Raw genomic sequence first — 26,703 nt, 5'->3', positions numbered from 1 at the left:
TTTCGTGTTTTCCCTATTGTTCTTATTACTCAACTTCTTTGAGTGGGATCATCCCACATTCATCCTTCTCTTTCTGGATATCTCAGTTAACATAATTCCTTCAAGCTTCATCCGAGATGAGGTGAAGAAGGTGAAGTCACCACTTTTAATAAATAAGTAGTATTCCATTATGTATATATACCACAACTTACTCAGCCACTCATCTGTTGCCGGACACCTGGGTTGCTTCCAAGTTTTGGCTATAACAGTTATCTTGGTGTGAATGTAGGTATGCACAGTTCTTTTTCTGGATGGGTGTGTTGTGTTCCTTAGGATATACCCCCAGGAGAGGATTGTAAGGTCATAGTATAGGTCCACTTCTAACCTTCTGAGAGTTCTCCAGACTGCTCTCCACAGAGGTTGGACAAATTTACATTCCCACCAGGAGTGCAGGAGGGTTCCTTTCTCCCCACAAACTCTCCAATATTTGCTGCTGCTACCTTTTCAGATATATGACATTTTCACAGGTGTGAAGTGCTATCTCATTGTTGTCTCTTTTTTTCATAATTTTAAAATTTATTTGTGTTCCCTTTTGTTGTCCTTGTATTTTTATTGTTGTTGTAGTTATTATTGTTTTTATTGATGTTGTTGTTGTTAGGACAGAAAGAAATGGAGAGAGAAGGGGAAGACAGAGAGGGGAGAGAAAGATAGACATCTGCAGACCTGCTCCACCACCTGTGAAGTGGCTCCCCTGCAGGTAGAGAGCCAGGGGCTCTGAGATCCTTAAGCCAGTCCTTGCACTTAGCACCATGTGCACTTAACCAGCTATGCTACTGCCCAGCTCCCCATTGTTATCTTTATTTGCATTTCTCTGACAGTCAATAACTTGGAGCATTTTTTCATGTTTGTTTGACCTTTGGATTTCTTCTTTGGTGAATATACTCTCCCCATTTATGAATGGGGTTATTTTCTAGTTACAGATAAACATTTGTAGCTTTTTTCTATTCTCAAAAAAGGGGGGTGGTTGTGGTAGAGGTGGGACCTTGATGGGGATTGCATTAAATTTATTTAGAGCTCTAGATAGAATATTCATTTTGATGATGTTAATTCTTACAGCCCATGAACATGGACTATCTTTCCACTTCTTTGTGTCTTTTTCTATTTCCTTGATTAATAACTCATAATTTTCAGTATGCAAGTCTTTCACTTTTTTGGTTAGTTTTATTCCTAGATATTTCTTTGTTTTTCTTGCTATACTTAAAGGGATTTATTTCTGGATTTCTTCTTCCAACTTAATGTTTACATAGGGGAATGCCACCAACTTTTGTATGTTAATTTTGTAGCTGACACCTTAATATATTGCCTGATAATTTCCAATAGAAGGAGCAAGTTTTGTTTTTATGAAAGTGAAAGATAATTATGTGTTGAGTTAAAGTGGAATCTTAGAGTTGGAGACATGTGAGACATACAGATTTCTTTCATGAGGTGAAATTGATGTCTTGATGTTTGTTGGGTGGTAGAAAGGAGGTGCATATTAAATTAAAAGTAGTCTTAAAAATGAGTTTTTGTTCAAGGAAACCAGATTGATGTACTTTTTGTTCTTAACAAGATTTAAAGAGATTTAGTGATTGTATTTTAGGTTTGCTGATGTTGATTTCTTTATCCTTACCAGAATACTGCTCAACACTGGCTTATGAGGATGGTGGGGATAGAACCTGGGAGCTCAGAGCAATATCAATATAAAGAACTGGGGTGTGCATGCTACTTTGGGTAACTGGAAAAATATAATTGAGAAAGTCAAGAAGTAAAAATGACATGGACAAGAGGAAAATCAGAAAATGGAACATTGTGAAAGTAGATGATCTGTACTCACACTCAACACTTGTTAATTTTTGGATGACTCACTGTATTTACTGTTGACAAATGAATTTGTGAAATACAAGTGATTGTGACTAAGAAGGAAAGAGTTAATAACAAAAAGGTTTTAGATCTTTTTGTTGATATTAATTCAGGGGACATGTAAACACTCCCAGGAAAATTCTTCAGGCTTTCTTCCACTTAATTTTTTTCCTTTTACTCTTTTATTTATAGTCTATATTAATCTTTTCCCTTCTTTTGCTCTCCTGCTTCCAAAGCCAGAAGTTTCACCAGATGTAGGAATACTGTGAGGGAAAGGTCTGTTGAGAAAGAAACTGCGTGTTAGTAAAATGTCCATGTTTTTGTGTTATAATTTTTTCTTCATATAAATAATATACTATAAGGTATCATGTCGATTCTGCATATGGCTTAATTTCTCCTGTTTGACTTTATTTACTTATTCATATAATGTGAATTGTTCACACTGTTCATATAATATGAACAAATCATTAGAATAATGATATGGGCAACTTGACCAACCAGATAGATTGTTGGGAGGTTGTTTGTGCAGAGAGGAGAAAATATTGTAGATTATAAAATATAATGGAAGAGGGTCGGGTGGTGGCGCAGTGGGTTAAGCACATGTGGCGCAAAGCGCAGGTACCAGCGTAAGGATCCCGGTTCGAGCCCCCGGTTCGAGCCCCCGGTTCGAGCCCCCAGCTCCCCACCTGCAGGGGAGTCGCTTCACAGGCGGTGAAGCAGGTCTGCAGGTGTCTATCTTTCTCTCCCCCTCTCTGTCTTCCCCTCCTCTCTCCATTTCTCTCTGTCCTATCCAACAATGAACAACATCGACAATGGCAATAATAATAACCACAAGGAGGCTACAACAACAAGGGCAACAAAAAAGGGGGAAAAATGGCCTCCAGGAGCGGTGGATTCATGGTGCAGGCACCGAGCCCGGCAATAACCCTGGAGGGGAAAAAAAGAGAAATATATATACACATAATCTCAGTTACCACCGTTTCCCACTAGAAAAGCAATACATAAACCCAGTATTCATGAATGTCATTTAGAATTTAGTGCTAGAAGTCTTTTTCTCAGAATTATCCATTGAATATCATTAAACTTACTAAATCAGTGAACATCATTAAACTTATTTAATCATATGTGCACCTCTTACACTCTCTAAATACCCTTAATCACTTTTATAATTAATTCCACATTTCAAACTCTAGCTTCTTAAATTATTATTTTAAGGGATGTTAATTTTATTTTAGCATAAATCATACATTCTAGACTGTCACTACATTTAGATTTTAGTGACCTAAAATTTCAAAGGATTTAAACTTTAGCAATACATTTATCTAGCTTTAAAATATGTGAAAGTGTTAACATGAACATCTACCCGTCCAGTATCCCCCTCACTTCATGGTAGCATGTTATTTATGCTGATTTCTCTTGGTTAATAAAATCCATTAAATGAAATTTTTTGCTAATTGAACAATATTGTAAAATTTCTTAATACATAGCAGATGGCATATTTGCAGATAAGTAGAGTAACATTTGTTGACCCATAATTTTGTTTTGTTTGCAATAACTGATATAATTTTTTCCCTCCTCAATGCTGACATTGAAGAAATTCAGTTGGGAAAATTTTCATTAATATACTCTACATTGTGTTAGGTAGCATAACAAATAAGTATATCCATTGGCAAACTAGAATCTAGTTTTTTATTTTTATATTAGTAACCACATTTAAAAATATAAACGTTTAAACTGTTTGAAGCTACTAATTCCTCCAGCAATTTTCCAACTGTATGGTTTTGTATGAAACATGTAAAAAACATTCCCATTCAAATGTAAATAACATAATTAAACATGAAGCCCTGAAATTCTTAAGTCTCATGATTGCACAAGTTTTATAAAAATTACAAACTATATGGTAAAAAAAATTATTGGCTTTCAGTAAAAAAAAGTACATTATAGGATATAAATAAATGTAAAATATATAGGATATCATATGTGAAGCACTGTGTAAAATACATAATATGCAAATATAAAAAGCAGCATATTACTGATGTCTTCTGTGAGGTAGACTATACATCAAAAACAAAGGTGAAATTGTGTGGAATTGTACCCCACTTATCCTATGGTCTTGTCAGTGTTTCCATTTTATAAATAAAAATTGTAAAAAAAAAAAGGTGAATAAAGTACAACAAAGCACATTTTATGAAATCATACTCAGACTATTACATCTGAAAAGGAAACACTAGCAAATCTAGTAGCAGGCTGAGGAAGTAGTAATTTCAGATAAAAATGTTGAAGTTTGGTATAGAGATAGTGTAACTGTATGCAAGACTTTCCTGCCTGAGGCTCTGAGGTCCCAGATTCAACCCTTAGTACCACCATAATCCAAAGCAAGTCAGTGCTTTGGACTCTCTCTTTCTCTCCCCCCCTCCTCTCTCCTCTGTGTTTCTCTTATTAAAAACAAATAACATATTTTTTAAAAAAAACAGGAATGCAAACTTTAAAAAGAAAATGTTAAATATGGATCCACTGAGGAAATTAAGAAACATTTGGAGACTTTGAGCTGTTGAAGAAAAGTGTGCTTCAAAGACAAATTGAACACAGTTATGAAGTTCAAATATAAAGACACTTACAAAATTATGAAAATAAAATGGTGGGTATTCAGTAGTGTATAGGAGAGATGTGGCTCAGTTTAGAATTATACTATGTAAACTTAATAGGATATTTTTGTCTTCACCAGGACTTCATCACCCCAAGTTAACTTTCTTTAAATAGAAAAACATAGACAGGGAGAGAGGAAAAGATACCTAACAATGAAGATTCATCCAAAGAAATGGGGACTGCTTTGAGGCTTGGGTCATGCACTAACCAGGCAAACCATCTCGTGGATTCTTCCACAGGTTTTGTTCTTTGCTGTCATTTAAATTGTACATAATTTCATACTTCCTTTGAGTTATATATAAGTGGTTTTGTGGGAGCTAGGCAGTAGCACAGTGGGTTGGGCATACATGGCTCAAAGCTCAGGGGCCGCATAAGGATCCTGGTTGGAGCCTCCAGTCCCCTCACCTACAGGGGGTCGCTTCTCAGGTGGTGAAGCAGGTCTGCAGGTGTCTATCTTTCTCTCTTCCCCTCCTCTCTCGATTTCCCTCTGTCCTATCCAACAACAACAACAGCTATGATAACAATAACAACTACAACAAGCGCCACAAGGGCAACAAAATAGGAAAAATGGCCTCCAGAAGCAGTGGACTCATAGTATAGGCACTGAGTCCCAGTGATAACCCTGGAGGCAAAAAAAAAAAGGGTTTTGTTACAGTAGACTAGCAGTTAGATAGGAAAATTACAGATTATTTCAGGGGAAGTTTCTAGTGTATCCAAATGTCTCTTAAAAAGATTCAACTGTTGCCAGCTGCAAGTAGGCCAATTTATCTCACACCTGTCATACTTAGGAAGAACCTGGCTCATAAGTAAATGTTACCTTGCTTATTGATGGGGAATGAAGTCCACTTGTCAACTACCACAGGTGGAGCAGGCATAGAAAAGAAAGATAGGGGGTTAAAGGTGAACCTCTCCTTCATTATGTCGTTGTAATAAACTATTGAGCATTTCAGTCTCATCTCTCCATCCTTAAGAGTTTTTCTGTATGCATTATGCCTAAGCACATGCACAGAGCATTACAACTGTATATGCCCCAGCTTGCCAACCAATGATGTAATCTTGAACTCCTCCCAAATTTTTGCCTTATACAACACATGGGTTTGGTAAATGAGATTCATCTCCTGAGGAGTAAGCCTCTCATCCTTTTAGAGTGTCTTGGTTTACTAACACTGCAATTACAAACTCTGCTTCAAATTTCTGTGTAGCAATCTTTAATTCATTTCTAATTATAACAAGGATTGAAGCAGCTGTAGTTTCTGAGCTGATTTACCAGGTAGCAGTTTTCCCTTGCTTAGTCATTTCTGTCTCCGTCTAATGTAGTTTGAGTAGCGGAATATACTGCATAACAATATAAACTTTGCCCGACCCTTTTAGGTGAAGTCACTTTGTTGTTATTATTTATTTATTGGATAAAGACAGCCAGAAATCAAGAGGGAATGGAGTGGTAGAGAGGAAGACAGACAGAGAGACACCTGCAACAGTGCTTCACCACTTGCAAAGCTTCCCCACACAGACATACCCCCGCAGTTGGGGATCAGGGCTCAAACTTGGGTCCTTGCGCATCATAACATGCATCCTCACCCAGGTATGCCACTATCCAGCCCCAAAGTTACTTCTTTTTAGCTGGGCCTTGACAACTCTGGGTCAGATTTTTCAGAGAGAAAGAGAGAGGAAGGGAACAGTACTGAAGCATTTCCAAGTACCAAAATATTTTCACTTGGTGTACTAGGGGCTCAAACTTGGGTTTCATGAATGGCAAAGTGGGCACCCTCCCATATGAGCTAGCTCCTCACACATAAATTGAAGCTACTTTTAAATTGTACCTTGTCTAAATTACAAAAACAGGCACAGGGCTGAGATATTTTTAAATGTAAGAGACGAAGCAAAATAAGCCGGCATCATCTCCCCAACAATAACTTGAATTTACCTACATATCAGCTTTCAGGCTCAGTGGGAAAAAAATAGTATAGTCATGGGCCCTTTGGAATATAACTAAAATAGCCCTACTAACTATCTATAAAATGGAGACCCCTCCAACTCTTCATCTGCACTATTCCAGCCTTTAGGTTCATGATTAGTCAACAATCTGTTTGGCTTTATATGTTAACTCTCTTTTCAGCCACCAGGTTCCAGATGCTAGCATGATGCCAACTGGACCTCCCTGGACAGATGACCCCACCATTGTGTCCTGGAGCCCCGATTACCCAGAGCCCCGCCCCACTACGGAAAGAGAGAGACAGGCTGAGAATATGAATCCACCTGTCAACACCCATGTTCAGTGGGGAAGCATTTACAGAAGCCAGACCTTCCACCTTCCTCAACCCATAATTACTTTGGGTCCATACTCCCAGAGGGATAAAGAATAGGCAAGTTATCAGGGGAAGGGATGGGAATAAAAATTTCGGTAGTAGGAATTGTGTGGAGTTGTACCCCTCTTATCCTATGGTTTTGTCAGTGTTTCCTTTTTATAAAGAAATAAAATAATAAAATAAAATTAAAAAAATAAACTATCTTATAATAAAACTTTTACTTGAAAGCTATAAATTGGTGAAAGTTAAAGAAAGCAGTTTTTGTACACACCTATTAAATTGTAGACATATAAATTACTATTTAATTAATAGGAGAAGGGGAAAATCGATTGTATGTCTAACAAAGGGACTTTTCAAAGTTAACCCAATTACCAAATAATGTGGTGATAACAGTAACTATCCATTGTCTTCTTGAACCCTAAGACAGCAGGAACCTCACATTTCCACTACAGAGCCTAAACTTCCCCCAGTCCTGGGACCCTAGTGTAGGACCCACTTTCCAATATGCTTCTCCCAACTCTTATCAAATAATATTGCATCTGCTGATTGCAACCTAATCAACCCAATGAGTGCCACCCCAGCATGCTTAACTTCAGACTGTCAGGTGTGGAACAATAATCCTTCAGCTTCATTACACAGGTGAGACCTTTCCTTTCATAGTATTCTCTAATTCCATCCCAGGTGGTTGGTTCACTTCCTAACAAAGTCCCAAAACTTAGATATAGACCAGGTTCCAGGAGATAGAGCATATGTTCACACATATCCATAAACTAGGGCAAATATATACCTGAAAGCAGTAGTACACTAGAGTTTGCAGTGAGTACCCCCCAACACTTTATCTCCACTATTCCAACCTTTGGGTCCATGATTGCTCAAAAATTTGTTTGGCTTTTTATGTTAACTCTCTTTTCAGCCACCAGGTTCCAGATGCCATCAGGATGCCGGCCAGGCTTCCCTGGACCAAAGACCCCACCAATGTGTCCTGGAGCTCAGCTTCCCCAGAGACACACCCTACTAGGGAAAGAGAGAGGCAGACTGGGAGTATGGATCGACCAGTCAAGGTCCATGATCAGCGGGGAAGCAATTACAGAAGCCAGACCTCCCACCTTCTGCAACCCGCAATGACGCTGGGTCCATGCTCCCAGAGGGGCTGAGAATTGGAAAGCTATTGGAGAGGGGATGGGATATGGAGATTGGGTGGCAGTAATTGTGTGGAGTTGTACTCCCCATCCTATGATTTTGTTAATGTCTCCTTTCTTAAATAAATAAATAAATAAATAAATAAATAAATAAATAAATAAATAAATAAATGAGGGAGAAAGATACCTGCAAAAAAAAAAAAAAGCAGTTTTACTTTATCATGAGTACAACCTAGGTTGGAGCCAGGCCTCCAGCACCCTGAAGGAGCTCTGGTATTGCAGTGTTTTTCTAAATGAAAAAAGTCAGTCTGGAGTAGTGAAGCCCCAGTGACGATAAGAGAGAAAGTGTTTTTAGAATGTAATTCTTGTATATAAGAGTGGTGGTTGTTGTTGTGAGGGTCGAGGCACAGAACTTTGGTTGTAGAACTATACCCTGCAATCTTAGGATCTTGCAAACCACTATTAACCAAACATTTTAAAAACTGATGGAAAATATAACATGTCTCTAATAAAGCTTAAAAAAAACAAAATGAACATGGCTTATATATTTGAAAGATGGTTTTCTAATGCCAGAGATGAGTAAGGCCTATGACTGCTTTAACCATAGCCATTAAGAAGCTTAGATATTTCATCATGGATTGTAGAACTGGATTCACTAGTCAATATTTGAGATAAGTAAGTTCACTAGATAACATTAGTATAGCATCTCTTCGAGGAGGGGGAGTATAATATAGTGTGAAGTAACCAATTGGGTTCCAAAGTGTTTTTCCATTAGCTCAATTAGTTCTTCTAATCTGAATTAAATAGGTCCATACTATCTATATTTATGTTGAATAATGAAGTTTTGCAGATTCAAGTATTTATATGATTATAATAAGAGAAGAAAAACACTTGATAAAATATTTTATTAATAATAATATAATCATGGTTATAAAAATAACTTTATTAACTACAGAAAATTTATAAACAAGTCATAACCACAGTGCTCCCTTTTTGGGTAAACATTCATCTAAAACACTCAATAGACAGTTTATCAATATCCTATTTACACACAAGACAAAACAGTCACAATGTCCACAATATTTCATTTTCAGTTTCCTTAAACACAGAAACTTTCTGTGCAAATGGAATCGAACTTACTTAAAATTACACTGTCAAGATTTATAGGGTATAAAAAATTTTAAGTTTTGTGTGTATCTGTTAGTAAATCTTTAGTTTGAAAATCAGTTTAAGGTTGAAAGATAACTTGTTTTTGGAATTTATTGTGAAAATAAATAAATTCACACAAACACTACTTTTCAAAGGGCTTGTAAATACAGTTTTAATTGATTAAAGTTTTTTTTTATGTTCAGTACATTAATTTAAATATTTTTATTATGAAAGTTAATTAAAGTTCTTTACCTCATGATCTTTGCATTGCAAAACTAATAATTATTTTTAAAATGTTTAGAAACAAGATAATACTTGACAGCAAATTCTCACTACTTGACAATGCTTTTTTCTTTTTTATCTAGAGAATGTTGTGGCTAAAACATTCACTTTGCACGGTACCATTGGTACCAACAAGAAATATTCACAGGAATAAGTGAAATACAATTTTGCCATCACATGCCACAAATATAATTTTTCTTGCCTTCCAGTGTCTCACATTTTCAACAGTTTGAAACACTTAGATAGCAAGCAAGAGCCTGGTAATTCAAGATACTGACTCAATATAAATTATTTTACTGAGGACCTGCCCACAGCAAAATGGAAAAAGTCATTACATATTTTACAATAAAATTAAAGAAGTATACAAAAGGATTATCATCTCTTCTGCACGGCAGAGGCATAATGACAAACATTTTAATTTTACATTTCTATTCCTTGTAGACATAAGAAAAAATGTCCACAATTATAATAACATACAACCATTACTCAAACAGTCAAAACAAAAGCATTATCCAAATTTTCTAATTTATAATGTACTTTTATCTGTGACACAAATAAGATGCATTTTTGAAAAACAAACAAAAAGGATTTTTAATTCGTTGTAGTTTAAGAATGCCCAGTAAATGATACCTTTCACCAGAGAAAAATGACATGATTATACCCTGTCCTATGACCCAAAGTAATATGGACCTTATTCATCTTGATTTCCTTGTCTATGTCACTGATTTTTTTTTTCTATCATAAAGTAAGTCTCTTTAAAAAGACAGCTAATATATTCATCATTGTATGATTTCTTGGTTGTTTTACTTTTACTTTTTAATTTAATAACACTAAATTTAAAATGATCAACAATAGCTGTGCCTTGTATCTTACATCTAGTCTCTATGTCACGTTCCATGGAAATTTAGAGGAAAGAAAACATGAAATAACTATTTCATGCAGGGGAGATAGCATAATGATTATGTAGTAGACTTTTGGGTTTGATGCTCTGAAATTTCAATTCCCATGCACAACTATAAAGTAGAGCTGACAGTGCTCTGGTAGAAAAAATAATTTTTACTATATGTATCTAAAAGTGTTATACTTTTTGTTAATAAATACCATTAATTTATACTTAATTAAATTTAGTCAATTTGTCCAGAAGAAAAAATACTTTAATAATTGAGTAATATGCCCTTGGAATCTTTTTTATTTAAATGTCATACTTCGTAAGGGCAAGAACTACGATAAACAGTGGGCAGCACCATAGGTCTCTGTTTTCACTGTTTCTTGAGCTTATTCAAATCTACTTACAAAAATGTGATATGATTCATATGGTCATTTCTGAATATGTGGCCCTTTATTCTATAAATCAGTATCTCAAAAGTAAAAATTATTCTGCTTAAAATAGCCCAGAGTCTTTTGGAGTTATTAGAGCAGACTTTGACTCCTTGACTTTAATAGAAAACTAATAAATGAAGTAATAAAGTTAGAGAAATGGGAATGTGGAATTCAAGTAATTCAAATAATTATTATTTAAGATCATATTAAGATCATTTGTATAGGAATATTTTCTGAAAATTCAGAGCATATTTTATTACTGTGTTACAACATTTCTTGACAAATGCATGCTCAAGTTTATTACCTAAAATGCAATAATAAATATGAGAATTTGGCTATTGTCATATAAGACACAAAATCTGTATTGTTTCCCTGATATTAGGAAATATATATATGTAAAAGAAAGTAGATAAAACAAAGATATCTTAAATTCCATTCAGCAGATTCACTTCTACTTAAAATAACTGAATACAGGGTATAGACAAGCTATTCAATAGTTTCTTGCTTTACTTTTCACAGATTTTCCCCCCATTTATTTAAGTAGTTGTATTAGATGAAACAACTTCCTGGTTGATAAAAGAATGTTTTGAGTTTATATCAATATATACTTTACTGAATAATCCACTGAGTAATCCACGATGATCTATTTGGAGAAATAGAAGTTTTCCTCTTTCTTTTTTCTTTTAATTTAAAGAGGTTAACTAGAAGCCAATCACAGTAGCAAGTCTTAGAATTAACATATTTAAATACACTTTAAAGACAAAACTCTATTCAACTTCTATTTTTTACTTTTTATTATTATCTTTATTTATTGGATAGAGAGCCAGAAATTGAGAGGGTAGGAGAGATAGAAAGAAAGAGAGACACCTGCAGCACAGCTTCACCACTTGCAAAGCTTTCCCCTTGCAGGTGGGGACCAGGGGGCTTGAACCCAGGTCCTTGAGAACTGTTAACATGTACACTCAACCAGGTGCACCACCACCTGGACCTTCTATTCAATTTCTTCCATTGAACAAGTACTGGAATTTAAGCAATACTAAAAAAAAGTCTAAAAGTATAGTGCATAAATAAGAGGCTCTATATTTGGAGAAATGAAGTAATATCAATGCCAATGTTACGCTTTAAGAATTAGAAACCACATAAAATACTTGGTATTGTAAATATGAACACACACCTAAATTAGGTGTCATCTAACCTTGTGAGTCATGACCATACACCTTAAATAACAACCAGTGAAGGTCATATACAGATTATATACAAATGATAAACTAATCACTAGTCACTACAGACAATTTCTCTTAATTTTTATACAGGTCTTTAGAAACATCTATTATTTTCTTTAGAAAAACTATGGGTACCCATATTCATAATTTTAAGGGTTACAATAGATACTCCGAAGTTTGAACTGTAGTGCATGCGCATGTATACCAAGGCATTTACATGTGGATATGTGGAATATATTTTTAAAATATGTGTACCAATATTACAGGATATATAGTGAGGAAAAATTAATGAAGTATAACTATGACATTTGAAAGGTAATATAATTTAATAAGTAAGTTTTTAGGACACCATGTATAACCTGCTTTTGGTGGGAGTAAAATAATACTTAGTTTATGGTTTATTAATTATTAAGTAACTAATAAAGCAGCTTAGGGGGATTAATTGATCTGACATTGTAAATCTTTTATCATTCAACCATTATACCTTTGCCTTTTTAAAATTTTATCCATTCAAGTATCTTCAGGAGACATGTTACTATACTTGCATGTACCTTAGTTCACTTCAACATTTACAAAATAATATCAACAAACAAAACTATAGAAAGCACTCATAAATATCGATGGGTTTCTTAACAAACATAACACTCTAATTGCATTAGGATGATTGTAAGTAAAATTTTAATCCCACGTTGCCTGTAATCTTCATGTAAAAGAGGATTGGGTTGATGAAAGCCTCAGATACACATTGACTATGACTGTGTGGCCTTATATGTTAACATAATTTTGTGTATCCATTTTGCATAATATGCTACTCGCACAAAAATACCAGGACGATTTGGAATGGCACATCCACGACCAGGAACAATAACACCAAGAACCATTGTCATTTTATGTTGTTCACATACAAGAGGGCCACCATAGTCCCCCTAGAAAGAAGACATAAAACAATAAAGTCTTACTATAAAATTTAAGAGAAATTTCATTAATATTTCCTATTGTATTTCAAAGTACCTATGCAAAATGAAAAAGAAAATAACTAAAATTGAAATATTAAATCATATAATTAATGATAAGAATCATTGTTTTTTATTTAATATACCCCAGGAATATTTATGTAAATATGAAAAATCAAAGGATTCTATGATGTATATTATTCGTTTTAAAAGATTTGTATTTTTCCTAACTATTCACTTAGACTACTGACATATTGATTGTGTGTTTTGTTAAAAAGCTGACTAATAAGCACATAACAATTGCCATTTAATAATGTAAATTTTGTTTGTTTACTCAAATATTCAAAATATGTTCAATCTAAAAATAAAAGTGTTGAAAAATACAAGTATTAAAAAATTCACCTGTGATCATTCAGTTTTAATGATTAAACTGCATTAAATTTTCTCCTATTTTCAAAGCTTGTGTTTATCCCTCAATTTTGTCCCAGAATGACCACCATAAGTTAAATGCAGACTTATGGTTAATAAAATACTCTTATTTATGGCTTGGAAATTGCTTCCCATGGCCCAGAGGAAGAATGCTCCCGTATTTACTATTGGAATTATTAAATAATCTAGTTTTGTTTTATACCATTTTGTAAGATAATCTATCATTTAATGGTATTTCTTATATGAAAACCTTTAAAAATCATTGTTATATATACATGAAGAATATTTATTTGTGTAATTGCATGCATGTATACCAATAGACTCATACACAAACTGTCACATAATAATTACAACTAGAATTTATTTATTTTTAGCTTTCTGTGACTTTCATGACTGATACATTTCATTGATGAGTTAACTTTCTTAGAGGGAAAACAAAGAAAGAGAGAGAGGAATGAAAAAAAAGATACTAAAGAAAAAAGAAAGATACTGCAGGGCCAGGTGGTGCAAGAGGAAAGCTTCAGAAGAGGTGAAATAGTGCTGCAGGTCTCTCTGTCTCTCTCTCTCTCTTCCCTATCTCCCTCTTCCTTCTTGATTTCTCTGTCTCTAGCCAATAAACATAAATAAATAAAAATCATTAAATGAAAGATACCACAACACCAAAACTTCCTCCAGTGTGGTGGGAGCACCCTACTATCTGTAGAAACTGGGAGTGCTTTAACTTGGTAAATGTTTCCTTTTATTAACAGAAATAAAATTTGTGTGTGTGTGTGTGTGTGTGTGTGTACGCACGCATACATACACACACACACACACACACACACACACAAGATAGATTATAGATCGATTTTTCAATAGATATTTATGGTCTATTAAGAGTATTTTTCTATATTTCAAAAGGCACTTTACTTGTACTGAACTCATTCCATCCTTTGCTACCATTAGTAATCTACAGAAAGGCAGCTCCCAGGCTTGGAATGCATGTCTCTTACACTCAAAATAAATCTACAGTAACTGGTTAACAGCATATCTATGTCAAATAGGGATACAAATGCTGCCAAGCTGAAACAACAGTTGCCTAATGAAAAAAAATGTACAAGTTCTTAAAGTCACGAACTTTGACATTTTGATTTTGGGGAGAATAAAATTGGTTAAAACACATGTGCATGACACACACAAACACATTGGTTTACTCAATAACATATTTAAAAATTTGAAATTAGGCAAGCTATCTTTTAATAACATTACCAGTAGAGTCATAGAGTCATTCATCTAGAGAGAATTTGGGAAGATAAGATAAATTTAGGAAAACATTAGGAAAATGCAAGATATTGCATTAACTCATTAAATACTACTAATTTGAATAGCTTTCCTTAGATTTCTCATTGCTTTCAATTTTTAGAGACAAATTTCATCTTAGGTTGCTATTAATGAAACATAATAGGTTGCTTCACTTATCAGTTAAAATAAATGTACAAGACAAATATAGGGTTTCCTTTCCTAATTTATCTCTTAGAGCAAGTTAGTGTGCAATGTTGTAATCTGAGAAAAGTCTTAAAAACTATGATATATATCATATATTCATATTTAAAACAACTCATTTTCTTTTTACCTCACATGGTCCTGATACAATATTTTCAGCCCCAGCACATATTTCTGATTCATTGAGAGTCACCTTCCCTTGATGATACTGGCTGCATTTCTCATTCCCCATAATATAGAGATGTGCTACTCGTAATAGACCATCAGAGTTGATCACTAGAATGGTGTATACAAAACGGTTAATGAACACAGGGTAAGATAAGGAAAAGCAAAGCAATAGCAGACTTTCTTTTAAATTTTATTTTTTATTGTTATTTTCCATTTGGGATATCAGTGGGGCTCAGTGTCTACACAACTCATATGGCCCTTTCTCTCTCTCGCTCTCTTTTTCTTTTTTTGGCCTCCAGGGTTATTGCTGGGGCTCAGGTCTGCAATATGAATCCACTATTCCTGAAGGTCATTTTTCCCATTTTGTTGCCCTTGTCATTACTATTATTGTTGTCATTGATGTTGTTGTATAGGACAGAGAGAAATTGAGAGAGGAGGTGAGACAGAGATGGGGAGAGAAAGACACCTGCAGACCTGCTTCATTGCCCGTGACGCAATCACCCTGCAGGTTGGTAGCCGGGGCTCCACAAGAATCCTTACACCAGTCCTTGTGCTTTGTGCCATGTGTGCTTAACCCACTGTACTACTGCGCAACCTCTTCTCTCTCTGTCTCATCCTTCCCTTCCCTTCCCTTCCCTTCCCTTCCCTTCCCTTCCCTTCCCTTCCCTTCCCTTCCCTTCCCTTCCCTTCCCTTCCCTTCCCTTCCCTTCCCCTCCCCTCCCCTCTCCTCCTCTTCCTTCTTTTTCTCTTTCTCCATCAGATACACAGAAATAGAGAGAGAGAGAGAGAGAGAGAGAGAGAGACTGTAGCACTGCTCCACCACTTGTGAAGCCCCCCCCAACCCCACCCCACCCCTCTCCACAGGTGGGGACTAAGGACTTGAACTCAGGCTCTATAAAAAAATTGCTTTAATTAAATAAATAGTATAGTGATAAGTTAAAAAAAATAGCTTACATCCAGTATAACCCCAACCATAAACACTGCAAGTGGTTTTTTCAGGGATTGTGCAGCCATAATTAGGCAAATCGATTGTACTAACAAAATCATCAAGGACAGCGGGCCTGAAAAGACAAAACAAAGCAGAACCATTGATCACTCTCAACACAAAACTGTCATAGTAAGCTTAAGTGTTAATATTAAATGTAATAATTACAGAGAACTTCAATTTCTAATCGTATTGAAGATCACTATGTGTCAGTTGTATGTGACAAAAATCAACCTTTACATCTAGTTATATTCTAGTTATATATCTAGTTAAACAACACAGACTTGTTTGTTATTTTTTCCAGGCATATCCTTTTTAATTTTTGTTAGTGAAATAGTGATTTACAAGAGTATAATAATTTTTTTTATGGTAGGTGTCTTCCTTATATAAAAAGTAGAAATGTCTAATAGGTAATTTAGAAATTTAGAAAAAACAATAAAAGAGTGTTTTTAATCTTTAAGGATTAATATTTCAGAAAAAGTGGTGACAGCTATTTTATCACAATTTCAATTGCTCAAAGTGACCAAATAACTACTTGCTATGCTTTAGCTTTGTAGCAGGATGATCAGACTGTTTGTGCCATTTATTACTTCTTAAAATGCTTCTGCACATATGTGTTTGTGTGTCCAAAATATACAGAGACACATAAACATTTAAATATGTTACATAGGCTTTTTAAAATCTGTATTAGATGATGAATTTCCACACAGCTAAAAACAATGCTTTAACAATTCTAATCTAGGTTACAAATGCAAAACCTGCTAAACAAACAAACCTTGAAAGCTTCAGTAAAACCAGGTCTGATCCTTCTGGCCCATATACTAGCTGAGAAATATTTAGAACCTGTTTACGTTTCTCATCTCCTCTTCCATGAATATCATGAATTCCAAGCCAAGCTTCACAATCTTTCAGGTCTTTGTTTCTAGGTAAAAAGTTAAAATGAGAACACATTTTAAAATTTTGTGATAGTTTTCAAAGATATTACTTCTAGCTTATAGGGACAGATTAAAAAAAGTTTTAATGTAATAAAGAAACACCCTTATAGGGAATTTTGGGTACTATATGCATGTATAAACAGAAATAGCCTCAAGGTTGCTGAAATTCTAAACAACTATTCAAAAAATTTTATTAGGGAATAACTCACTTTTAAAAACTTTTTAGAATATATTAAATAATTCATAATTTTATTGAAATTTTTTTCTTTTTTAAATTATATTTTATTGTCACCAGGCTTATTGTTGGGGCCAAGTGCCTGCAACAACCCATTGATCTGGTGGCTTTTTTTTTTCATTTTATTTTATTTATTAAGACAGAGAGAAATTGAGAGGGGAGGGGGGCCATACAGAGGGAGAGTGAGAGACACCTGTAGCACCACTTAACCTCTTGTGAAGCTTCTGTGCTTCAGGGGACCAGTGGCTTGAACCTAAGTGGAATCCATACATATTTTCAAATGTTCAAAACAAATATTAGTTTCAGGAACACTTTACCCAGAAGGGAAACACTGTCTTGCAGTAAGAATCCAACTTTCTTTTATCAATGATCCTCCACAGATATGCTTATTTCTAGGAAAAGAGGAAAGAGAAACAAGTAACATCTGTGCAGAAAAGAAAACATCTGTGCTTGCCAACTAATGCAAAACCTACAGCTTCTTATATTAAAAATAAAAGCACTAAAAAGGAAAATGTGGAAATTAACTCAACAGGAATAAAATGAGTAGTCCTTCTGAAAGATGCTTGCTAACAGTAGAAGTATTGGTTTCTTTCCTAGTGTGACTTGATTTTATAAAGTCCACTTTATTTATGGTTTAATGAATTCACATACCTATCAAGATTTATTTCCAACATTCACGTTCTCATCTTTGTATTTACCCTTGTGAGAAAAGCTGTGTGCTACAAATGCTAGAAATTTTAGAATGAACACAAAACCGGAAAGAATAAAAATAATACATACTTAAATTCAGGGTGTGAAAATTAAAAAAGCAAATTTGAGGTTTTATTTAAGTCATAAGAGTCATCTGGTGGTAGTTATACATATTTCTACACTTCTCACTTTTTTATTACCATCATTTAATTCTGATATATTGTTAGGATACAACTGTCTATGTATTTTGACTATTCAGATTATGACCAGAAATATATTTCATTTTTTAAATTAAGATAATTTTACAAGACATATATACACCATCTGTGAAGTTATAGAATATCTGTAGAAATCAATGCATACTAGTGCACTTATTCTGTATTTAAAATCTGCAAATTCATTATTTTTGGCAGAGAAGTGAAAAGAGTTCAATTCTGTGCAAGTTGCATTTCCAAATAGTACAGATGTTAATATATTTTCAAACTAAGATCACAATTATTTATGGCATGCACCACACAGTAGGATAAAAGTATATAATGAGTTTTAATTCCTTTCAGTATGTATTTTGGAAGAATGACTGAACAGATGTTATTACTGAGAAAAGGACAATATTTTTAAGTTTATAGTATTTTTTGTATAGTCTTCTCTTAGAAATAATACACTTAGTCATGTGTGCCTTTTCCCCCCCACAAGAGTTAAGAAATTTGCAAAGAATCACTATGCAAGTCAGAGCTAAGGGCTACAAAACACTTTTCATTATAATGTTACGTCAAAGTTACAATTTTCACTAAATCTTCATAATGTACAATCACCTCATATTCTAGCTAGTTCTACAATTTTATTTCAGTACTACACACCCAGGACAATTACACTGCAATTATCAACATAGGTATTCCTAAAATTTGATGAATGCCTCTAGAAGAGAACTGTAAAGCACCTCCGAAGTGGTCTGCACTCTACTTATACGCACTGATTTACACTTATAGAAAGAAATACTTTCTTCTACTCTGGAGGCTTAAGAAAAGGAACAAGAAAAGTTTCCAAAAATTCTTTTCTAGGCATAAAAATGTGAATGCAGAAAGCTACACCATGTAGTGTTAAAGGCAGCACAATAGCTTGGAAAAAGAGCCACGGATACTAGAAAAAAAGGGGAATGTGGCTAAAATTCAAAAAAAGGGGAATGTGGCTAAAATTCAGGTGCATTTTGAGTTGCATTATATGGATGAAGATCCAATATAGATAGATAGAGTCAAATAATTTCAATATTCTGATTATCATATGGAATAACGCATGTATAATTTAGTTAGTTTTAAGGTCATATTTCAAGTTTTACTTTAAATATGTCATTCCTACAACATGATTCTTAAGTTCAATTTTTCCATTGCAATATATATTTTACAAAGTGAATTTACACTGAACACACCATTAACTTTTTTTTTTCTGCTATCAGAACTTCATGGGGACTTTATGCCTCCATGATTCCATTGCTCCTGACAGATTCCGCCCCCCCCCCCTAGATTGAGTATGGAAGGAAGAGAGGGAAAGGAGAAGGGGGGGGAGAGTGGTGTTGAAGGAGATAGAGATAAAAGAAGAGAAACATCACTGCACTGTTTCACTAACCAGAATCTTCCCCTTTGTATCATGCTCCATGTGGTAGTCAGAGGCTTAAAGTAGGGTCCTCATACATGGTAAAATGTGTGCTTTACTGAATAATCCATTTTTTGATCCATCACTGACTTTTTAAAAAAATTTCTTATTGGATAGAGACAGAGAAAAATTGAGATGGAAGGAGAAGATAGAGAGGGAGAAAGAGAGACACCCTGTAACACTGCTTCACTGCTAATGAGGATTCCCAACTGACCATGGGGACTGAAAACTTGCACCTAGGTTTCTACTCACTGTAAGACGTATGCTTAAGTCTGAAGAATTCTTAGAAGGCTAGAAGTAGGCATACCCAATTACTTTGCAATTCCTCTCCTGGAGATATATTCCAAAGAACCAAATACAACCATTCAAAAAGATTTGTGTATACCTATGTTCATAGCAGCACAATTTGTGATAGCCAAAACCTGGAAGTAACTCAGGTGTCCAACAACAGATGAGTGGCTGAGTATTTGTGGTATTTATACACAGTAGAATACTACTTATTTATTAAAAATGGTGAATTCACATTCTCCACTTCATCTTGGATGAAGCTTGAACGAATCATGTTAAGTGAGACAAGCCAGAAAGAGAAGGAAAAATATGGATGATCTCACTCAAAGACAGAAGTTAAAAAACAAGAATAGAAGGGAAAACATAAAGCAGAACTTGGACTGGAGTTGGTGTATTGCACTAAAATAACAAAACTCTTGGGTTGGGGGAGGGTCCAGGTCCTAGAATTATGGCAGAGGAGGACATAGTGGGGGTTAAATGGAAATGTAGAAAACTGAGAAATGTCACACATGTAAAACTATTGTATTTTACTGTTAACCATAGACCATTAATCACCCAACAAAGAAATTAAATATATATATATGCTCAACCAGTGTACCACTGCCCAGCACCCCTATCATTGACTCTTAAATACACTAAAAATAGACCTTTCAATAATTTTTAAATCTATATTGAATAGTATATCAAAACTATTATACGATTCAACTATCAAATTTTTTTTTCTCTTTTTGTGGAACTGTGACTTCAGAGATGGGCAATTTTCTTTTTCCTCCTTTTTTTTTTTTTTTTTTTTTTTTTTTTTTTACCAGAGCACTGTTGAGCTCTGGCTTATGGTGGTACAGGGGATTGAACCTGGGACTTTGGAGCCTCAGGCATGAGAGTCTATTTGCATAACATTATGCTATCTACCCTCTGCCTGGCAATTTTATTTTTCTAGGTCATTTCTCCAGAGAGAAAAAGAGAGAGAGAGAAATAGAGAGAAAGAGACAGAGAGAGAGAGTAACAATAGCACCAGAGCTTCCTCTGATGATATAGTACCATCCATATAGTTCTGAAAATCTGGGTGTCCTCTAGTCCTCTGGTAACACTAACACCCTAGTGTGCAAACCATTTCTCTAGCTCTACTTCTCTCCATAGTGATAACACATTCTACAATGTTCAATTATTGTCAGTTTTCATTGAAATCTAAATGAAAAAGTCAAAAAATATATAAAAGTTATAAATGTTCTGATATAATTATACAAAGGCATACTTGAAAATAAAATCAAAGTATCCTAGATTGAGAAATCAGTAACATATATTAAAATTATTAATGTGCAATCAAGGTAAAAGAAAATACTCTTGGTTAATCAATGGTCTTTTGGTTAATCAGAAGTGAATGTGACTTGTAATTGAGACATTAACAACGTATAAGAAAGAAATGCTTGCACAGGGGAAGATGGCGGACTGAGAAGTTGCTAGTGGCTGAGCTCTGACCACATCTCCTGGAAACGGTAGGATTTTCTGCCTTTAGCAGGCCAGCCAATAAGGGGTCCTAGCAGTGACACCAATGAGGTGACTATAACTTAATTTGGGTTAAGAATTAGAGTAGGGAAAAAAGGAGAAAAAATTTTTTTTCTTCCTTTTAATTTTCAAGCATACCTCCTCCCCCCCCCCCATAACCAGTCCCTGGGGACCAGCTCCTAGCGGGGAGGGGAGCTCCTTTTCTTTACCAAATTCCTGCCCCACCAGGGAGTATCATTAATTCTAAGTCTATACCCTTCTGAAACCTCTGGCTTCTTTCTAAGTAGCCAACCCCCCCACCACACCCCGCATAGCTAATTAAATCTTTAAAAATAAATACAAAAAAAAAAAACCTTTCCTTTCACTGCCCTTTTATGACTCTTCTTTTTCTTATCTTTTTCTTTTTTCTCTCTCTCTCTTTCTTTTTTTTTCTTTTTCTCATTCTTGTCATCCCTTCTTCCTTAATCCTACAGCTTCCAAAGTCACAGCCCCCAGCCCCCACAACAACAAACAGTGTGCTTTGTTGAATTCACTGATACACATTTGGGAATTTCCTTTCACTGCTCTTTAATTACAGCTCTTTTTCTTATCTTTTCCCTTTTCTCTCTCTCGTCTCTCTCACTCTCTCTCTCTCTTTTTTTTTTAATCTTGTCATGCACTATTTCCTTCTTCTTTGCCTTTCTGAATTTGTGAATTATTTTGGGGAAGAAATCTGACTCAGAGTGGACTCTCTATGTGTGTATCTCTGCTCTAGTTCCCTTTCCCATCTTGTTACCCCTAGAATATACAGTGGATAGTAGATTTGCATAACTGTCTATTCTTGCTATCCTTTCTTTTCTCGTTCTTCACTGGGATTTGGTTACTATTTTTTCATGGATTGGAGAAATTGTTTGGCTAACTGGTAACGATTAAACTACTTCAATACTTGCTTCAGTTGCTACTGTAATTCCTGAGGTTGGTGAGTGCAATTGTCATAAAGATATTTAGTACAGTGTTACTTGTACTCAAGACACAACAACTGAGGAACAAAAGAGCATAAAAAAAAAGGGAACACATAAATAAAAAAATGGGTAGATCAAAAACAAATAAAACTGCTACTCCAATGAATGAAGACAGGAGCCCAGAAGAAACTACAAATCAGCCAGAAGTAACCATAGATAAGAAAAGTATGCAAGCAATAATAAACTTATTAATCACAGAAATGAAAACAACATTGGAGGAAAGGAATGGCAGTATTAGGGAAACAACAGTTGAGACCCCCAAGGAAAATACTGATTATCTTGAGGCAATTAGAGAACTGAAAGATGAAATAGCTGTAATGAAGAAAGAAGCTGAGGCAAGGGAAAGCAGACTAACAGAAGCAGAAAACAGAATTAGTCAGACAGAGGATGAGTTAGAGAAAACGAAGAAAGAGGTGAAAGAGCTTAAAAAGAGATTGAGAGACACTGAAAACAACAACAGAGACATATGGGATGATCTCAAAAGAAGTAACATTCGCGTAATTGGCCTGCCAGAGGCAGAAAGAGAGGAAGGGGAAGCAAACATTCTAGAGGAAATAATAGAAGAAAACTTCTCAGACCTGAATAACAGAAACGACATCAAGATTCAAGAGGCCAAGAGAGTCCCAAACAGAATCAACCCAGACCTGAAGACACCAAGACACATCATAGTCACAATGAGAAAAAGTAAGGATAAAGAAAGGATCCTAAAGGCTGCAAGAGAGAAACAAAAAGTCACTTACAAGGGAAAACCCATAAGATTATCTGCAGACTTCTCCACTCAAACTCTAAAAGCCAGAAGGGAGTGGCAAGATATCTATCGAGCCCTGAATGAAAAAGGGTTTCAACCAAGGATAATATATCCTGCTAGACTTTCATTCAAACTAGATGGAGGGATCAAAACCTTCTTAGATAAACAACAGTTAAAGGAGGCAACCATCACCAAGCCGGCCTGAAAGAGGTACTAAAAGATCTCTTATAAACAAGAACATCACTTTAATACTTGCAATATACCAGAGCAAACAATTTTTTTTAGAACAATGGCACTACAATACATTAAATCCATAATATCAATAAATGTCAATGGCTTAAACTCACCCATCAAAAGGCACAAGGTGGGGGGATGGATCAGAAAAGATAACCCAACCATATGCTGCTTGCAAGAATCTCATCTGTCACAACAAGATAAACACAGACTTAAAGTGAAAGGATGGAAAACTATCATACAGGCTAACGGACCACAAAAAAAGGGCAGGAACAGCCATTCTCATCTCAGACACGATAGATTTTAAATTAAATAAAGTAATAAAAGATAGGCAAGTACATTACATAATGATTAGAGGATCAGTCAGCCAAGAAGACTTAACAATTATTAACATCTATGCACCCAACGAGGGACCATCTAAATACATTAAGCACCTACTGAAAGAATTTCAAAAATACATCAATAGTAATACAATAATAGTAGGAGACTTCAATACCCCACTCTCACACTTAGACAGATCAACAAAGCAGAGAACCAAAAAAGATACAAGAGAATTGAATGAAGAGATCGACAGACTAGACATCTTGGACATTTTCAGACTCCTCCACCCCAAAAAACTGGAATACACCTTCTTTTCAAATCCACATAACACATACTCAAGGATAGACCACATGTTAGGCCACAAGGACAGCATCAATAAATTCAAGAGCATTGAAATCATCCCAAGTATCTTCTCAGACCACAGTGGAGTAAAACTAACATTTAACAACAAACAGAAAATTATTAAAAGACAAGAATTTGGAAACTAAACAACATGCTCCTTAAGAACCACTGGGTCAGAGACTCACTCAAGCAGGAAATTCAAATGTTCCTGGAAACTAATGAAAATGAAAACACAACCTATCAAAATATTTGGGACACAGCTAAAGCAGTACTGAGAAAGAAACTTATAGCCATACAATCACATATTAAACACCAAGAAGAAGCTCAAATGAACGACCTTACTGCACACCTCAAGGACTTAGAGGAAGAGGAACAAAGGAACCCTAGAGCAACCAGAAGGACAGAAATCACTAAAGTTAGAGCAGAAATAAACAACATCAAAAATAAAAGAACCATACAAAAGATCAATGAAGCCAAATGTTGGTTCTTTGAAAGATTAAACAAAATTGACAAACCTCTAGCCAGACTCACCAAACAAAAAAGAGAGAAGACTCAAATTAATAGAATTGTAAATGATGGAGGAGATATCACAACTGACACCACAGAAATCCAGAGAATCCTGCGAAACTTCTATAAAGAACTATATGCCACCAAGCTAGAGAATCTGGAATAAATGGAAGAATTCCTAGAAGCATATGCCCTTCCAAAACTGAACCAAGAAGAACTACAAAATCTAAATGCACCAATCACAGACAAAGAAATTGAAACAGTTATTAAGAATCTTCCCAACAACAAAAGTCCTGGACCAGATGGCTTCACAAACGAATTCTACAAAACTTTCAGGAAACAGTTAGTACCCATACTTCTTAAGCTTTTCCATAAGATTGAAGAAACAGGAATACTCCCTTCCACCTTCTATGAAGCCAACATCACCCTGATACCAAAAGCTGATAGGGAAAGAACAAAAAAGGAATACTACAGACCAATATCTCTGATGAACATAGATGCCAAAATATTAAACAAGATCTTGGCCAACCGGATACAGCAACATATCAAAAATATTGTTCATCATGACCAAGTGGGATTCATCCCAGGAATGCAAGGTTGGTTCAACATCCGTAAGTCAATCAATGTCATTCACCACATCAATAAAAGCAAAGCCAAAAACCACATGATTATCTCAATAGATGCAGAGAAAGCCTTTGACAAGATCCAACATATATTCATGCTCAAAATTCTACAAAAAATGGGAATAGATGGGAAATTCCTCAAGATAGTGGAGTCTATATATAGCAAACCTACAGCCAACATCATACTCAATGGACAGAAGTTGAAAGCATTCCCCCTCAGATCGGGGACTAGACAGGGCTGTCCACTGTCTCCGTTATTCTTCAACATAGTATTGGAAGTTCTTGCCATAGCAATCAGGCAAGAGAAAGAAATCAAAGGAATACAGATTGGAAGGGAGGAAGTCAGGCTCTCACTATTTGCAGATGATATGATAGTATACATAGAAAGACCTAAAGAATCCAGCAGAAAATTACTGGAAGTTATTAGGCAATATAGCAATGTATCAGGCTACAAAATCAATGTACAAAAATCAGTGACATTTCTTTATGCAAACACTAAATCGGAGGAAGAAGACATCCAGAATTCACTCCCATTTACTGTTTCAGCAAAATCAATCAAATACCTAGGAATAAAGTTGACCAAAGAAGTGAAAGACTTGTATGCTGAAAACTATGAGTCGTTACTCAAAGAAATAGAAACGGATACCAAGAAATGGAAAGATATCCCATGCTCATGGATTGGAAGAATAAATATCATCAAAATGAATATTCTCCCCAGAGCCATATACAAATTTAATGCAATACCCATCAAAGTTCCACCAAGCTTCTTTAATAGAATAGAACAAAACTACAATCATTTATATGGAACCTGAAAACACCTAGCATTGCCAAAACCATCTTGAGGAAATGAAACAGAAATGGAGGCATCACACTCCCAGATCATAAACTATATTATAAAGCCACCATCATCAAAACAGCATGGTACTGGAACAAAAATAGGCACACAGACCAGTGGAACAGAATTGAAAGCCCAGAAATAAATACCAACACCTATGGGCATCTAATCTTTGATAAGGGGGCTCAAAGGATAAAATGGAAAAAGGAGGCACTATTCAATAAATGGTGCTGGGAAAACTGGGTAGTAACATGCAAAAGAATGAAATTGAACCACTTTATCTCACCAGAAACAAATATCAACTCCAAATGGATTAATGACCTAGATGTCAGACCAGATACAATCAAAAACTTAGAGGAAAACATTGGTAAAACAGTTTCCGATCTACACCTCAAGTACATGTTTGATGAACCAAACCCAATTGCAAGGAAGACTAAAGTAGAAACAAACCAATGGGACTACATCAAATTGAAAAGCTTCTGCACATCCAAAGAAACTATTAAACAAACAGAGAGACCCCTCACAGAATGGGAGAAGATCTTCACATGCCATACATCAGACAAGAAACTAATCACCAAAATATATAAAGAGCTCAGCAAACTTAGCACCAAAAAAGACAATGACCCCATCCAAAAATGGGCAGAGGATATGAACAAAACATTCACTACAGAGGAGATCCAAAAGGCTAACAAACATATGAAAAACTGCTCTAGGTCACTGATTGTCAGAGAAATGCAAATTAAGACAACACTGAGATACAACCTCACTCCTGTAAGAATGGCATACATCAAAAAGGACAGCAGCAACAAATGCTGGAGAGGCTGTGGGGGCAGA

At 35.2% G+C, this 26,703-nt stretch overlaps 1 protein-coding gene across 3 annotated transcripts in view; it reads right to left on the bottom strand.

Moving 5' to 3' along the window:
- Positions 1-8,857: 8,857 nt before the first annotated feature.
- The window catches only part of HGF (hepatocyte growth factor), a 101,215-nt gene continuing 83,369 nt past the window's right edge, over positions 8,858-26,703 (bottom strand). For all 3 annotated transcript variants that reach the window (XM_016190317.2, XM_060196326.1, XM_007527907.3), the window contains exons 14-18: positions 17,448-17,522; positions 16,736-16,882; positions 15,930-16,036; positions 14,938-15,083; positions 8,858-12,869 (exon numbers count right to left, since the gene is read on the bottom strand). In XM_016190317.2, the coding sequence (XP_016045803.1) occupies positions 12,693-12,869; positions 14,938-15,083; positions 15,930-16,036; positions 16,736-16,882; positions 17,448-17,522 (652 nt within the window). In that variant the 3' untranslated portion in view covers positions 8,858-12,692. The remainder of the gene's footprint in view (positions 12,870-14,937; positions 15,084-15,929; positions 16,037-16,735; positions 16,883-17,447; positions 17,523-26,703) is intronic.

This window comes from Erinaceus europaeus, chromosome 8 (assembly GCF_950295315.1).
Source record: "Erinaceus europaeus chromosome 8, mEriEur2.1, whole genome shotgun sequence".
In the NCBI taxonomy this organism is placed as follows: Eukaryota; Metazoa; Chordata; class Mammalia; order Eulipotyphla; family Erinaceidae; genus Erinaceus; species Erinaceus europaeus.
This window is presented reverse-complemented; position numbering and strand designations above follow the sequence as displayed.